Source organism: Thermobia domestica, chromosome 10 (assembly GCF_964235325.1).
Source record: "Thermobia domestica chromosome 10, izTheDome1.hap1.1, whole genome shotgun sequence".
Lineage (NCBI taxonomy): Eukaryota > Metazoa > Arthropoda > Insecta > Zygentoma > Lepismatidae > Thermobia > Thermobia domestica.
The window spans coordinates 24,265,230-24,282,700 of record NC_137463.1 but is presented as its reverse complement, the minus strand read 5'-3'; the positions used below and the strand labels follow the sequence as shown (position 1 = coordinate 24,282,700).

Below are 17,471 nucleotides of genomic sequence, written 5' to 3'. Positions count from 1 at the left end.
CAGGGGGGGAGTGGGGCAACAACCCCGGACGCCGAAGTAAGGCGCGCAAAATTCGGGAAAGAAAAAGGAAAAAAAGGAAAAATTATTTGGAATATGAGGGCGCCGTCGTATACTCTCGCCCCGGGCGCTGATTTTCCACGGCACGGCACTGACCTCGCGTAAGCGAGAGAAGAAAGATCTTCATAGCATAGTTGAGAACACCGAGAAGCCTATGGACATGATATCTACTCATCTATGGGATTGATCCCTTGTACCAGAGTTGAATTCTAGTTCTAAGCAACCATACACTTTCGCTGCTGGACGAACGAAAACTATTTTAAATGCCTTCATCGCTGATCTAGTAGTTAGCGTGCACACGTTGCTGAGTTCGATTCTCGGTGAGAGCCATGAAATTGAAAGTGATTACGGTGATTCAGAATCCACCGTAAAACTGGAAGGTCCACGCTAATCTCCATCGTACGAACCAAAAACTATTTTAAAGTGTAACGAAGCCCACGAAGCGGGCGGGCGGAGCTAGTAAGCTGAGGACATATGGTAGTTTAGAAGTAGTAATATGTTCGTCTCTGGTACGAGGGGTCGCTGGTTCGTTCCCGATTCATGTGTGTATCTATAGGCATTATAGAGCAAAATGGGTTAAATATAAATATATTTTGCTGAAATTGATTCAACAATTCCCCAAATGAACCATAGCGCGTTCAATTTATGATATTTCTTAACATGAAAAAATCCACATGTTGCCTAACATCCGGTCTCTGCTTATCAGCAACTACAACTGACTACATCATTAGTACGGCGTGTGTCAACTGTCAGTTACAGCAATTACGAACTTCAAGATCCTTGATTACGGCGCGAGTCTTTATCCCTGAATAAGAATTCACTTTATTGCTTACAGGTCAAGAATAAGGCCGACGGAACAGTGACTCGACTCCTTGGCCATTCGATAGCTTTCTTGAAGTAATAATAATAATAGGTAACAAACTCTGGTCTAAAATTTGCAGTTCACTGACTCTTGTCTGAAAAGACATAGGTAATGGTATTGGGGACCGGTGCACTGATCATACATCATACAGTTGAATGTATATCATCTGACCTGCCGGGGGTAAGGTGGCTCAGTGGTAGAGCACTTACCTCTGCTGCGTGGGGTCCATGGTTCGATCCTCGGCCAAGTTAATTTGTGGTGGACAACATCGTGTCCGTGGGTTTTCAATGGTGTTTCCTTTCCTCCCAGAGACCCGGGTTCGATTCCCGGCGGGAGCTCAGGTGGTTCGGATTCCACGTTAATCAGTAGGTCCACGTCTCATATAGCCTCGCTGCTGAACGGAACGTTAAACTCAAAAAATCAAATCAATCCTTTCCTCCCACTTTCTCATTCCACCAATTCTATCATCATTCACATGCTTTAATGATAGTCTTCCTTAGCCTGAAGGGCGTAATCGTGGGACGTTAAATTGAAAAATATCATTTCATCTGACCTGCCATACCAGGGGCGTAAATAAGGGCCCCGCAGACCCCGCATTGCGGGAGGGCCTCAAGCCATCAGAGGGGCCCAAATCGTGAAGTGGGATGTAAAGAAGGAGCCCCACTCCACGCTGTCTGCGAGGAGGCCCCCAAACCTTTAGTTACGCCACTGTGCCATACCCTTTTAGGCCTTTGCGCCACAGAATTAATGTTTACTTGTAAATGCATGTAATAACTTAGTGTGACTTACATTTATAACTTACTAGCAGAACAAAAAGAAAGAAGAAAAAAAGTACATTGAAATTTGTTATCAATACTGAACAGTTAGTATTCATTCTTCTGTGTAGAGCAGTAAAATCCTCTGCTGTGTAGATCAGCTGGAATTGTGTTGTCATTTATTGCCTCATCAGCAAGTTTTGCTTGTGACGTCAGGCGTTATGAGCTAAGCGTTGTTTGTTTCCAAATTTGGAAGGCATGTCTCTGTAGGAATATAGGTCTTACAAGTTACCTCCGCTGATACGTAGAACAGTGTTGCTAAGTTCTGTACTTTATGCACGACAGCGTAGCTGAGGAAGAAGCAGCTGTCATGCATGTCTGAGAAAACGGCAGAAAAGGTTCGAGAAACTTCACGAATCTAGGATATTATTCGAGAGGGGGGAGGGAATATTAAAAGTTTCATTCTAGTTCTGCATTAAATACATAAATAAATGGTAGCCTTTAAAGAACTGTCGCCTGATGGTTAACATTCTGTTGGATGATATGTGGGCAGCGCATTAATTCTAAACGCTATTATATTTAGCTTCTCTTATCCATAGTTCGCTACTGTATAACTCAGTGAGTTGCCACATTTTTATTAGTGAATTATCTCGAAGAGTATTTTGGAAAGCTATCACTAGTTTTATATATATTCTGATTGGCTTATCAATTCCCAGGCCAAGTCGCTTAAGCTAGAAACTTGAAATTTTGACAGGACATAGAATTTTTGATATAAGGAATCACTAAGGATTTTTTTTTTTAATTTGACGAGAAAAAGAAGAAATTAGTGTAGTAGTTATTATGGTAAAATCCCCATATCTATAAAGGGTAGAAGGGGGTCACGGTGGCTCAGTGGTAGAGCGCTTCCCTCTGGTGCGTGGGGTTCGCCGGCCAAGTAAGTTTGTGGTGGACAACATCGTGCACGTAGGTTTTCTCGGGGTACTCCCGTTTCCTCCCACTTTCTCGTTCCACCAGTTCTTCAATCATCATTCACTTGCCTTAATCATCCGTCTCCCTTAGCCTAAAGGGCATAATCGTGGGATGTTAAACTCATACGATTCCATTTCATTTTTAATTTTCTGAAAGGTAGAAATGTGAAATTTGGTCTATGGATTCTCCGTTTAAAATAATTAGATAAGTGTTTCAGCGTTTCTTGATATTTTCCCTGTAACGGAGGGGGGGGGGAGCAGAAAGAAAGAGCGGGTTTACACTTGTTATAATAGAATGGCTATATCTTGGAATCTGTTAAAGTTAGAGAGAGTGAATTTTGGTATTTAGACTTATTATTTAAAATAATGAAAGACTGGTTCCAGCGTTTGTTTCTTTATATATATATACAGTGGCGGCGTAAGGCAAACTGGGGCCCGGGGCCAGTGAAGTAGGTTGGGGCCCCTTTGCAAACAATGGTGATTTATACACTTCTATTTTTGACATTCATTTACATAATAATTCTTTGTTTGCTCCTCCCCCTTTCCCCGTTAGTGTGTGTGTTTAGATCATTATAATTTGGGCAGTGGCATATTTACGATTTTGTTTCGGGGAGGGTTTTGCTAACTTTCGGGGGGGGCTTTGCCTGAAAATGTGAAAATTATGCAAGATTTTGCATATAGTTTTCTATAGTAAGTAAGATTTCGGGGGGGCTTAAGCCCGGAAGCTCCCCCCCAAATACGCCACTGAATAAACAAATACAACTGGACCTCGATTATTATCATTGCATATTTTCTTTTTTATTCATTTTTAAACAAAGGACACCATAGAAAAAGGATTAGGGATACAAGTGTAACGGAAACTACAACCCACAACAGAAACGTAACAATCAAGAATCCAGAATTTATCCTATACCTATACTATCGTAGTATCAACGCGTACTGTAATTATATGGAATAGTGGAAGTAATGCTCCTAATAATACAGTTAGAGACAAATGTAGGCCTACGTATAAAACGTAACAATGTGCTGATATTGCAAAAATTGCAAATAATAATATAACCGATGCGATTTTTAAATGTAAGCTCTGTTTTCTAGAATATTTTTGTTCGGTCCTCGCCTTTGGTGTTTCTCCTGCGCAATTTCTTATATGGTTAAGTTTATTCATAGTTTCTCGGTCTCACCTGTCTGAATTTACGTTAATGGGTTTTATTTGATTAGATTTTTCTTCCTATAATTAGCCCTATTCACTTTAACATTCGGTTTCTCTCCAGTGATAATGTACGATCTGTTTAGTCCCGCTGCTTTTGCCGAATTATCAATTAATAGTTAAGCACTAGAATATTTCTCTCCTGCTTGTCGTTTTGCTATTGTTTCCAGATTTTGCACTTGTTTTATGATTATATTATGTTGTATTTAATAATTCAGTCATGTGTATATGCTGTCACTTTTGACTATTTCCATTACCATTTACTAAGATAGTATTAGAATATATTATAACAAAAAAATCCTGAATATATTGAATAATTGGGGAGATTAAATATGTGAGCACAGAATTTTACTACGGGTTATACCATCCTACTTTTCATTACCACCTATCACCAGTCAATTGACAAATCTTGACAGTTTTTTATTACTCTTTTGGTACTTTTGGGGGCGCGGTGGCTCAATGGTAGAGCGTTCACCTCTGATGCTTGGGGTCCCTGGTTCAATCCCAGCTCGCGCCGTGTGGACTTTGTGGTGTACAAACACCGTGTGCGTGGGTTTTCTCGGGGTTCTCCCGTTTCCTCCCACTTTCTTCACTCCACCTGTGCATTCATTTCTCATCATCACCGTCCCCTTTAGCCTAACCGGCATAAGCGTGGGATGTAAAACAAAGATTTCATTTTCTTTCGGTACTTTTGTATTTTATTGCCTTTACTTGAAACATGAAACTACTTTCGACAATAGTTCCACTACCATATTAGCCTATGTTCCACCAACATTCAGAATAATACCTTTCTTGCTTTGGTAGCAGCGAGAGTCTCAACTATATTATCAAAATCCAAAGTGGATGCTATTTCATTTTCGATAGAAAGAATGGTCAGATCCGTGAATCTTTCCTGACTCATTGTGAAACGCGTATGATTTTAACAATTTCATTTGGTGAAAAACCTTTCACATGATGCGACAGATACGGGCAGTGTTATCAAAATCTGAAGAGCGGTTGCTAAACTTTAGTAAATTTCAAACCCTATTGAAGATACATATTTCAGGATACCTTGTGGTGAAAAGTCAAGTTGTTCTTTAGCTTTCTGAGCACACCTTAGAGAACGTATTAAATTCTTACAAGCCTGAAATAATAATAAGCCATCCAGGTCATTCGAGTAGAACAAAGCCAAATCAGAGCAACATGCTTTTATCCTTTCCTCGCTCTCATCATCTCACTGCTGCTCAAAGTTGGCCATAGAACACAGGAATCCAAATCTGCTGTTCAGGTCATGCATCTGAGTAAATGATCATTTGTTGTCTCATCTCATCTAGAATTTCATTGATAGAGCGCTTCACTTCGGCCTGTCCAGTTAGGTTTCATTCTTTGCTTCTCCAGGCATGCATCTCCTTCTACTGTGTATACCCACAGTTATGTTCCATGCTCTGCAACTTCTTTCAGCTGTGGATATGATTTCCTTGCCCAGCTCAAGTCTCCAGATATTAATGGTGTTAACCAGGTTCTGTAACTGAATAAGAGTTTGATTGAAACTCATATCCTGAGATTGAAGGCATTTTTGGATCCGATCAATATATGAGAGATTTGCAGACCAGAAATATAGTAAAGCGATAAAATTAAATGACTGGATGCTTGCAAGAAGACCAGCATCTCCTCTAGTATCAAGCGTTTCAATCGAAGTGTCACGCAGATCTTCCAACAGATCAATTACTTCATCCAATTGACTAGAAAATGTCTTCAAAGCTTCTTCTTTTGAACTCCATCTAGTGTCAGTTTTACGTTTCAGACCAATCTTTACGTGATTTTGCAGCACATTCTATCGGTGAGTAGATCTAAAAGAAGAATACCAAAAACGTTCCATTGCTCCAAACAAAGTGACCGCCAGACCGTTAACGTGCGCAGCATGTAAGCCACAAGGTTCAATGAATTATTGTTACAAGGAACGAAAATGGCCAAAGGACTTATATTCCGTATCAAAGTTTGAACTCCAGAATATTGCCCGGCCATTGTAGCCTGATTATCACAAGACTGGCCTCTGGAATCTTAATGCCAAGCCTATTACATTGAAGTTTCTTCAGTATTTCAGCAGAAATACTCTCAGCAGTCTTTTCTTCGACAGAGATGAAATCAATAAGTGCTTCCCGAACTTGAACAGAATCACGTTGTGTCAACAAATCAAATGATTTGTGACAACTGTTCCATATGAGAAAAAGCAGTTGAATTAAATATAATGCTGAAGTATTTTGATTATTTGAACACTTGTTTTCTTATTGAAAATTTCCTTCAGTCTAAATTTGTGGGATAAAATGTAAATTCATACGCCAAAAAACAAGGGTTTCGCTCGCTGAAAATTCGACTTGTCAAGAGCAAAAGAATAAAGACAGAAGGAAAACAAGCGAATCAGCGACTATAGCGTCTGCACCAAAGAGCTTTTAATTAGGAACAGAATGCTAGTACCCTAATAAAGCATTATATACGTTGATCCCTTTTTTCTACCCTTCTCTTGAACTGATATATGAATAAATAAATAAATAAATAAACAGTGATATTTTAGGAAGTAGGCTAGCAGACGAGGCCCCATTACTTGCATCATAAGACCTTAGAATGTAAATAACACCGTATACTTTGACTTCCATTATATTTTAATCCACATACATTTTTTCCTTTAAATTTCTTTGGGGCCCCCAAGAGAGTAAAACTTTTATTTATTTTTCACCTACATTCAACTTTTTTTTTTTTTTAATTTCCTTGGGGGTCCCAAGAAAGTGAAACGTCTGTTTTATTTTTTTCGCCTGCATTCAGCCTTTTCTTTTAAAATTCTTTGGGGGTCCCCCAAGAGTATGAAACATTTACTTTATTTTTCACCTATATTCAGAGCTTTTTCCTTTAAATTTCTTTGGGAGCCTCCAAGATAATGAAACTTTTATTTTATTTATTTTTAATCTACATTCAGTTTTTTCTAAATTTCTTTCGGGTCCCCAAGAGAGTAAGGCCCGAAGTTTATGGTTTGTTTAGCTTGTATGGAAATCCAGCACTGATTAGCTTTATTAGACAGATATTTCTGTTGTTTCATCCGTTATTTGGTGTAATATTGATTGACAATTAATTGCGTTTACATTTAGGGAAGGTGTGGATTATAAACCTTGACGGCCCTTAGGTCTATACGGCTCATGCTAACAAGGTTCCTTAGTAATTATTTTTTACCTACCGTCGGGGGCCCCACAAAGTGGGGCCCGGGGCGGGGGCACCGCTCGCCCTTACGGCGCCACTGTGTATATATATATATATATATATATATATATATATATATATATATATATATATATATATCCCCTATAAGGTGGCCATCCCTTAATATTAGACGTCAAATTTGGAATCCCTTAACGTGAGAGACACGTCAAATTCGGTATTTTGACTTATCATTTAAAATAATTAGACATGTTTCAGCGTTTGTATATATAAAATGTCCCCTAGAAGGAATGAAAAAAGTGGGAAGAAAGAAAAATATAGGGGTTAACAATTGTTCTAATACCAATAAGATGGTCATATCTAGAAACCTTTTAAGGTTAGAGACATAAAAATTAGTATCTAGGTTTCTCATTTAAAATAAATAAAGATATGTTTCGGTAGGGGGAGGGAAATTCCCCTTAGAAGGCAAGAAAAAAGGTGGAGGTTGCAATTGTTATATCTAGAGATGGTCATATCTTGAAATTTCTTATGATTAGAAATATATCAGGGATATGAAACTAAACTCTATTAAAAACTGGTGGTCGTATGCCCGAGCGTTTCCCGAAATTTCGCCATAGGTTTCCGGAAACTCCAGTTTTAACATGAGAAGGGGCACAAATTCTATTATTATTATTATTATTATTATTATTATTATTATTATTATTATTATTATTATTATTATTATTATTATTATTACATATAAAAATGACTTTGAGGTTGTTGGTCTTATCGTCACGAGGAAACGGGTGAACCATTTGAAATGAATTTTTGAAGAGTTATGGCGTTTCGAAAAGAGGAGTTATTTAATCCTAAAGATATTAATAAGTAATACATTTTAAACGAGATTCGCGCAATCTCGTGACCTACATATACCAGTTAATTTTTGGTTCTCATGGTTTTAGCCTTGACTGTTTAGAACTGAATTACAGAATAACACGAAGTCGAAGTCACTCCTTTGATAAAACCAAGAACTTTTGCGACACGATTCTTCATTCGAAGCACGTTCTTTCCATTAAACCAGTACCGGTATGCAAACAATAATCATGTTTACTATTGCGTGTGCAGTTCCAAAGATATCTTTTCTTTGTTAAAATGCCATTTCATGTCTGCATGCGTAAGTATTAACTTGAAAAATTATGCAAGTAACTTTGGACTTCTAAATAAGGACTTAGATCTAGGGAACCTGGCAAGAACCTTAAATTATATATATATTTTTTTTAAATCAAAAATGTATTTGTGGACATGTGGTAAATATTCAATGATTCCTAGATAGCTTATAACTTTTAAAGGAAATCGCCAATGAGACTCTAGTGTATTTCTAGAATTTGCATAAGTCGGGAACATTGTAGGTGAATGGAGAGCGTTCACTTCTAGACCTGAGGTTTCCTGGTTCTATTCCAGGCTATGAGAATTTATGGTGGGCAGCACCGTGTCCGTAGATTATCTTGGTGTTCTCTCTCATTTTCGTTCCACGATTATTTCATAATTCTTCCGTTTCGTTCGCATTGCCTGTGGTAGAGCCGTCATCTCTGGTGCGTGAGGTCCCTGGTTCGGTCCCATCCCGTGCTAAGTGGCTTTGTGGTGGATAAACACCGCATGCGTAGGTTTTCTCGGGGTTCCCCATTTTCTCCCACATTCTTCACCCCACCATTTCATTCATTTCTCATCATCACAAAGCCGATTTCGATTTAACTTTGGTGGGAGGGCATCCCTAAAAAAATACATATAACAAGAAAAATACATATTCATAAAAATACAGGGGGGTTATGTGAGCTTTGGGGAGGCCCGGGACCCCGCCCCCCGCAAGATCGGCGCCCTTGATCATCACCGTCTTCTTTAGCGCACACCGTCTCCTTTTTTTAATCATTCGTTTCTTTTAGCCTAAAGAGCATAATTATGAGACACAGATTTCACTTCAATAGAATCTGCAGTAGATAGAATTTTGTTGTTTCTTACATAAAGAAAATGGTAATAAATTTTCCGTAATTTTGATGAGTTGTGAATTATCCCAAAATGCTAATAGGTACAAAATAATCATCACCACCTTAAAGTTCATACAATATGTGCTACTAGTTCATTGTCGCGACTACTGTCAAACAATTTGAAATTTGTTCAACCATTGTTGTAATATATGGGCAGTGGCGAAGCGTACTATGAGGCTGGGCCTACCCTGGTTTCTACCGTATATTTTCTTTATCTTTAGTTTCTTATAAAATAAAGTCAATACTTCAAAATTTCGGTTTTTTCGGTAACAAAATAGTAGATTGGAAACACTTGGAGGCCCTTCTGTCTGAGCTTCACCAGCTCGCTAGACAGACTTACGGACTATGGTGCTCAGGGAGCGAAGCTACCATCGCTGGGGATTGCACGCATTCTTGGGAAGGTCCGAAGGCTCGCCTCTGGGACTTTAGTTTTAGTGTTGAAGGCATCTTTCAATGTTAATATGTTATAAAATGATATCCTTAACACAGAGTAAGAAGTTTCTGTGCAAAATTATGTATTTCTATTGGTGGTAACTTGATTAATTTAGGTATATACTCTCAGGAATTATTCAGAGTAGCTGTTTTTTTCTACATGGGACCTGGTCCATAATAGCGTGTAGAATATAAATATAATACATTAAATATATATATAAATTTACCAAACACTACCGTACAGGATAAAATAATATTATTTGTATGTAATTTTAGTTCAGTTTTCCATTTCATAGAATCAATGGTGTATTTACGAATTTGTTTCGGGGGCTTTGCTTGTTCCGGGATGTGCTTTGCTAACTTTATTCCTGGAAATGTGAAAATTCTGCAATATACAGAAGTATATAAAACAATAAAAAGTTGCGATAAAATTTCGATGAGTGCTTAAACCTGGAAACTAGCCCCTTAAATATGCCACTGCACAGAATAAATATTAAATATCTTGCGTTAGTTCAAATGAAGTTCCTTCTGAGCATTAACATTTCTAGTGGTCATTATCATGTGATGCATTAATTAAATGCAGTTTTGTACTTACTTTAAAGTGGGAGATGCAAGTAACAAACGCTTATCCCAGAAATTTGACCTCTAAGTGTAAGAATGTACTTGCTTTTTCTCTCTCTCCATTCCCAAATATACAGGAGATAAAAACAGTAAGTGAGGAGAAAATTCCCCTCATTCCCTCTGCAAATTCCAGATAGAAGAAAATATGAACTGCACTTAAATATTTGTAGTGGAGCTAAATGGAATTACTTCATTAATACCCATTGCGTGTTTCCTGTGTTAAACAACAAAAAACTACTATGTATGCATGCACATAAACTTAACTTTGAACAGTGTAAGAAATACAGCTAGGAAAGTTCTTCAAAATAAATAGATTCTGTTTAACTGAATAAGGGAAATAGATTTGTGACTATAATTTTAAAACATTTTATGATGCATTGAAAACTATTTGTGTTTTTAGTTTTTCGGGCCTACCCTACTTGTGGGATTACGCTTCGCTTCTGTATATGAGTGCAAAAATTGGGCACTTACCGTGCTTCCAGGGCTTAACAGGAATACAAGCTAATAGAACCCGACCAGTGATAGTCGTCGGAGCAGAAAATTTCGTTCTCAGATTTTCAAGATCAATGTACCCCGTTACCATATGCTACCAGTTTTACTGTTCACTTAAGCGGGACTATCTAATTTATATGGATTAGCTTTCAGAATTTGCAAGTAAAATTTTACAGTTTTGCGACTCCTTTTCGATTATCATTATTATTGTTATTGCACATTCGCAAAATTGTGATTTTACTTGCAACTTCTGAAAGCTAACCCCTGTATATTAGATAGTCCAGCCTCAGTGAAGAGTAAAACTGGTACCATATGATAACGGATACATCGATCTTAAAAATCGGAGAGGGGCCGCGGTGGCTCAGTGGTAGAGCGTTCACCTCTGGTGTTTGGTGTCCCGGGTTCAAACCCTGCTCCCACCAAGTGAACTTTGTGGTGGACAGACACCGTGTGCGTGGGTTTTCTCGGGGTTCTCCCGTTTCCTCCCACTTTCTTCCACCATTTCATTCATTACTCATCATCACCGTCTCCTTTAGCCTAACGACATAACGTGGGACGTAAAACTCAAAATTTCATTTCATTTTTAAAAATCTGAGAATGAACTTTTCTGCTCAGATGGCTAACACTAGTCGGATCCTATCAACATGTATTCCTGCTAACTCCTACAAGTACGTTAAGTGCCCAATTTTTGCACCCATATATTACAATAAGGGCGGATTTTCATGCAAGCGTTCGTTGCTTGCAATTTCTGTGTGTGGCCAACAGAAAGTTGCGTTACACGTAGAAACATAATTAAACAACTTTCTCAATTTTCTATTCAGCCACATCGCAACCAAAGAACGTAACGGACGCTTGCATGAAAATCCGCCTTAATGCTGGAACCGATTTCTAAATTCAAATTATTTGACAGTAGTTGCAAAATGAACGCTTTTAAGGAACTAGTAGCATGTAAACAATTTTGCTATTTTGCAATAATAATAATAATAATAATATAATTGTGTTTATAGCTTTTGAAAACACATCAGTAGCACGTAGCATATACTTTTTTGGACTTAGGAAATCAAATCTACAATACAAGTTTCTATCCTGTTGCACTGAAAGCGAAATTCCAGACGTTTCTCACGACTCCGAGGCGTTTGAGAAGTGCCCTTAACTTTGTGAGAAACTCAGCAACGAGACCAAAACAGATCTACAGGACAAGAAAATTTTGTTGTAACCCACTACATAGAATAGCTCTTGCATGTAGTTTCTAACTCCTCGCCTCCCCCCCCCCCCCTTCACCCTAAAAAATCGAAGAACGAAAGCAAAGTTCTGCTGAAGAAACTATTTAGATGTGCTTACACAAACAAACAGAAACAGTGAAGAAGGTTATTCAACATGAAACTTCACAGAGCGGTGTCTGTGCATGAAAGAATGAAAAATTTTGCATCCCATGACCATTATACCTTGTAGACCAAAGGACACGGTTAATTAAAGTAAATGATTATGAAAGAATTGACAGGAGAGAACGTGGGAGAACTCCGGGAAAAGCCACGGACACGATGTTGTCCACTATACTCACATAGTATGGGAAAGAAACAGGAATTCCTCGGACCAGAGTTGAACGCTCAGCCACTGAGCCACTACGTATTTCTCCTTATGAATGAATATATTGTAAGTAGTCATTTATCCAGCGACTGAAGGACATCAAACTACAGCATAGTATAGTTAATTTATATATACTATTTAAAGAATTGACAGTGGGAAGGAAGGAATAACAATATTTGAATAGGCTGTAAATACATGTTGACTACACTATACTGTGGTTTGATATACTTGGTCACTGAAAATATAACTACTTCCAGTACATTCGTTCACGAGGCAGGAACGATGGGTCAGTGGTAGAGCATTCAACTCTGGTACGAGGGATCGCTATTTCTCTCCCATGCCAATAAGTTTATGGTGGACAACAACGTATTCATGGCTCCTATCACTTTTTCTTTCCGCCAGTTCTGTCATAATGATTCACCTTCATTAAGCATCTGTATTTTGCACCTACAGGGCATAACCATTGGACGCGAAATATTTCATTTTCTTCATTCGTTCATGCACATGGAACTGTGAAGTTTCATGTGTTGCCTTGTTCAATGGAACTGTGCTTTCGTTCTAAGGAAGTGTTTGTTCATCCACTTGTAAATGAACGAACCCATTCACGAACAACTCCTTCACTCATTACACCTTATCCACACACGGCACGAAGTTCCCGATAATGACTTGCTGCCGAATATTGTTTTGCCGTAAGAAAACATATAACAGCTCGCACTTGGTAGGGTTTTCTATTGCAGCACACATTTTGAGGCTCTACAAAAGTGGAACTAGTGATCAGATAACCTTCACTCTATCACTGCTGGATACAGACTGATCTACCGCGCACGCCTCAGTGCAAAGATGGTAGCGCTGGCCCCACTGCTTTACGCACAGTGACCAATCCGAGGTTACTTTCCGAACGCGCCTCGTAATAATCACTTGTAGCTCTCAAACTCTCATTTTCAAGTTCTTCCTTTCTAATTGTTAAACATATCAGATTCGCATACCCTGCCGAAGTAGTTATGGTAATAATTTTCAGACATTGTCTTCTTAGAATTCTACAGATCCATGTCTTGACAATTTGTTGGATATGTTTTTATTTTAGAAATTTATAAACTTCTAAGTACAAATAAGGGCGCTGAGGCCCAATAATAAATTAAATTGCTTCACCTGATTAAATTCGACTTAAACAAATTACTAAAATTTCAAATGTTCATCGATAGAAAACACTAAATGAACGCTTATTTTAGTGTTGTGCCGTTTCCTCTCCTTGTAGTTAATTTTTCCTGAAAATTCGAAAATTCCGTTGTTCCTGTACGTCAGAAGTTAAAGAGAATTAGTCTGTTGTAATAACTGTTATTTTGTAAGTAGAAGCTTTAACTCATTAGCAAATATTCAGATAGTCACAAGAAACCAGATCCGGACTGTAGACAGAATAATCAAAACAATAAAGTTAATTGTCTTTTCTTTAAATCACAATCACTATTTTTGTAGATACTTATATTTAAAGAAATCTTTCTTTTTTGTTTCAGTGATGACCATGGGTTCAGTCCCTTGCACTGGGCTTCCAAGGAGGGTCACTCCAAAATCGTGGAAATGCTTATTCAAAGAGGAGCCAGAGTCAATGCTACAAACAGAGGGGACGATACACCTCTTCATTTAGCAGCAGCCCATGGACATCAAGATATAGTGCATATGGTAAGATTCTATCGTATTTTTGGTCCTTCATCGTCACATGGTCACATTTGGTTTCGTAAGTTTGTCTCTACTTGCTAATGACCTCTTACAGAATGACTCCAGTGTCATCAAATTATTGACGATTCTAGCTCCTAGAAATGACTCACTTGTGTGCAAGCCCATCTACAGAAAAAACTAATTCAGAAGGACGATATGTCTTTACAGGGGAAAATGATAAAAAAAAATACTTGAAAATGCCTTAAAGGTCTTCACTACAGCGAAATTAAACTACCGCTAATTTTCGAGTTTTTTCTGTAATATCTTCAAAACAAATAAAAATATTCGAAAAGTAGAAACGTAGTGAACTAGACAATACGATTTTGCATGTGATACCGTTATCACAACTCATATATCTGCTTTCGATTTGCAACTGTAGATATAATTAGCATTTTTTGCGGATTCTGTAAATAGCGGCATACCAAAAGCAGATGCGTGAATTGTGGTGAAGGTATCACATGCAAAATCGTATTTTCTAGTTCACTACGTTTCTGTTTTTCGAATATTTGTATTTGTTTTGAAGATATTACAGAAAAACTCTAAAATAAGCGGTAGTTAGGGATGCGCACGAGACGAGTCGAGACAGGATTTTCCTGACAAAATTCGAGTCGAGACACGGCTCTTCCAATAGAAAAATATACATTTTTCAAGTCGAGACATCACTTTTACAGCACATTTTCGAGACGAGACAGCCACAAATCTTGTCTCGTGCGCATCCCTAGCGGTAGTTTAATTTCGCTGTAGTGAAGACCCTTAAGATGACATTTTATATACTGTAAACTTTTTTCTCGAGAGAAGGAGTTCTGACTCCTCTTAACCCATTCCATCTGGACGATTTTGCAGATTGACAGAAGGTTAACATGGTAGTCCACTTCGATTGTGTTAATTACAGGTGTTGGGGCGTAGATCTAATTGTTCTCTAATTATGTAGCAGCACCATTCAAAAAACAAGGGAGCACGGTGTCTCAGTGGTAAAGCGCTTACTTCTGCTGCATGGTGTCCCTGGTTTGATTCTCGACCAAGTAAGTTTCTGGTGGACAATATCGTGTGCATAGGTTTTCTTGGTGTACTCCCGTCCTCCCACTTTCTCATTCCACCTATTCTTCCATCATCATTCACTTGCCTTAATCATCAGTCTCCCTTCGCCTAAAGAGCATAATCGTAGTACGTTAAACTCAAAGATTTCATTTTCATTCAAAAAAGACAACAACTCTCTTGTCATAGGATGGTATTGACATATTGTCATTGAAAGCATTTAGCTGTATTATCATTTAGTAAAAGAAATGAATAAACACACACAAACGGTAGTTATTCAACTGTATAACATTTAAAGAAACTATACTTTACAGAAAGATGAAGGAGAGTACTAACTACAAAACAATTTTGAACGAAACCAAGATTATAAGGTTAAGCAATGATCGCATCACTTGAAAGTTCTGAGATTTCACACGCATCACTTGACAAATGTCGTACAGTGCTAACTGGCTCGGAAGATTTGGAGAAGTGCTTTTAAAATTCGATTAATTCATTGTTCGAATGTTCGAACAATATTCATTATTCGGACAATTACTCGGGTAACGGATACTTTTTCTAACAGTTATTCGGATGATTGTTCAAATATCAAAAAAAGAATATTGGTAATAACAACCGACACTGGGATTCTTAGAGGTTAAATTCTCCATCTTACAGCATATAAACCCTACTTTAAAGCTTCGTAAAGCTTAAAGCATAAAAACGTACAGTAATAATAATAATAATAATAATAATAATAATAATAATAATAATAAATTTTATTGTCGAATCAGCTACATAGCCATAGACAACGTCAAATTATAACTTACTACAATAATGTACAGCAATAGTGATTGTTCATTATACACAATAAGTGCTAAAGTACTAAAGTTCACCACAATAACATAACTTAAATATTATTACCTTACAAAAATTAAATATTATCGTATTCAAAAAACTCATCTATTGAATAAAATGGTGTTTTAACTAACCAAGAATATAATCTATTTTTGAAGCTACCCATAGGTAGTTGTGTCAGTTCTAGAGGTAATTTATTATACAACCTCACACTCATGGCTTCATAGCTATTTTGTGATTTTGTAATCTCAAATATGGTACGTTGACACGTCTATTATTTCTAGTGTTGTATGAGTGAGTGAGTGTTGTATTTCTATTGTTGTATGAGTGTATTCAGTTCTTTTAAGAGCCTTACTAAAAGCAATACAAAATTTATCATTTTTCTTTTGCTTGTTTTTCATAAGTGAAAGGAGATAATGAAATGCAACTTACCACAATCATAGATAATATTATTCTACAACAGAAAACATGAATCTGAAGAATTTTCAGTGTTGCCATCCATAGAAATTATAGTGTTGCCAAAATAACATTTCCCCCAAAATCTAAGTTAAGGAAGCGACTAGAGGAGCGAACTCAACTGCATTTGATTGCGCATCATGTTGTCTTGGAAGCCTGTGAACTACTTTTTAACCACTTCCCGGTCCACTTTATTCGAAGTAACCAGGTCTTAGCGGAGCAACCCGAGTATTAAGATTTCCGCATTTGCTTCAATTTGGACCAGGACGAGTAAATTCGCACTTTGTTTCTTCGACCGTTCTTTTGTGATTTATTGCGAAATATTTCGTGTACAACATAGTCACGTTTGGGAAGAAAATTTGACCAAAACTGACCTACTTAGTAAAACGAAATAACTCTGGTTAATCCGGGAAGCGGTTAAATAATACTTGTATTTAGTTTGTAATAAACAAATTAGTTTTAACATACAGTTATTAAAATTAAATAATAATGTTATTTTAAAAGAAGCTTATAAAAAACAAGCAAAAGAAACGTGGTAAATTTTGTATTATTTTCAGTAAGGCAGGCTCTTAAGTAATAGCACTTTCTCTCTGTACACAACAGAAATGTCTAGCAGTATTGGAACCTTGTTTCAAACACAAGAGCAGCACATTTAAAATGCCTATATTTATCATATCTGGCATACACAAAAGACTATGAACAGAAGTTTAGAGGAAGGATAGAGTAACAAAAAGAGAAGAGAAGCGTTGCTATAAATTATTTTAACGTGTTGCTTTAAATATCATTTTTGAAAATAAAAAAGCGAACGAACTTACCAGAAACCAATACCTAAAATTAGAAACAGATTTTGTTACTCGTAATTTAAGTTAAAGCTATTGATACTAAGTGCTTGTCATTATTCAGGATTGTATTCATTTATTTTTCTTCTTTGTTTTCTTTCTTTTCTCAGCTACTAAAAAATAAAGCCGATGTTAATTTTACGAACGAACATGGGAATACGCCATTACACTATGCCTGCTTCTGGGGATACCAAAGTGTAGCTGAAGATCTTGTAAATAACGGAGCTCTTGTATCTCTTGCCAACAAAGATGGAGACACGCCGCTTGATAAAGCAAGAGGCACTTTAGCGAAGCGGTTGCATGGTTAGTATTTTTGATTCTTTTTTTCTTTATTTCTTTCTTTTGTGTTATATAATAAGATTGAAAGCTATAGAGTAAACCGTTTCCATGTGCTAACACTGTCTTG

General features: G+C 37.3%; 1 protein-coding gene across 1 annotated transcript in view; it reads left to right on the top strand.

The window, feature by feature from the left end:
• The window catches only part of Ilk (integrin linked kinase), an 81,852-nt gene that overhangs the window by 19,121 nt on the left and 45,260 nt on the right, over positions 1 to 17,471 (top strand). The window contains exons 2-3 of the mRNA XM_081727892.1: positions 13,700 to 13,865; positions 17,176 to 17,368. Coding sequence (XP_081584018.1) covers positions 13,700 to 13,865; positions 17,176 to 17,368 — 359 coding nt within the window. The remainder of the gene's footprint in view (positions 1 to 13,699; positions 13,866 to 17,175; positions 17,369 to 17,471) is intronic.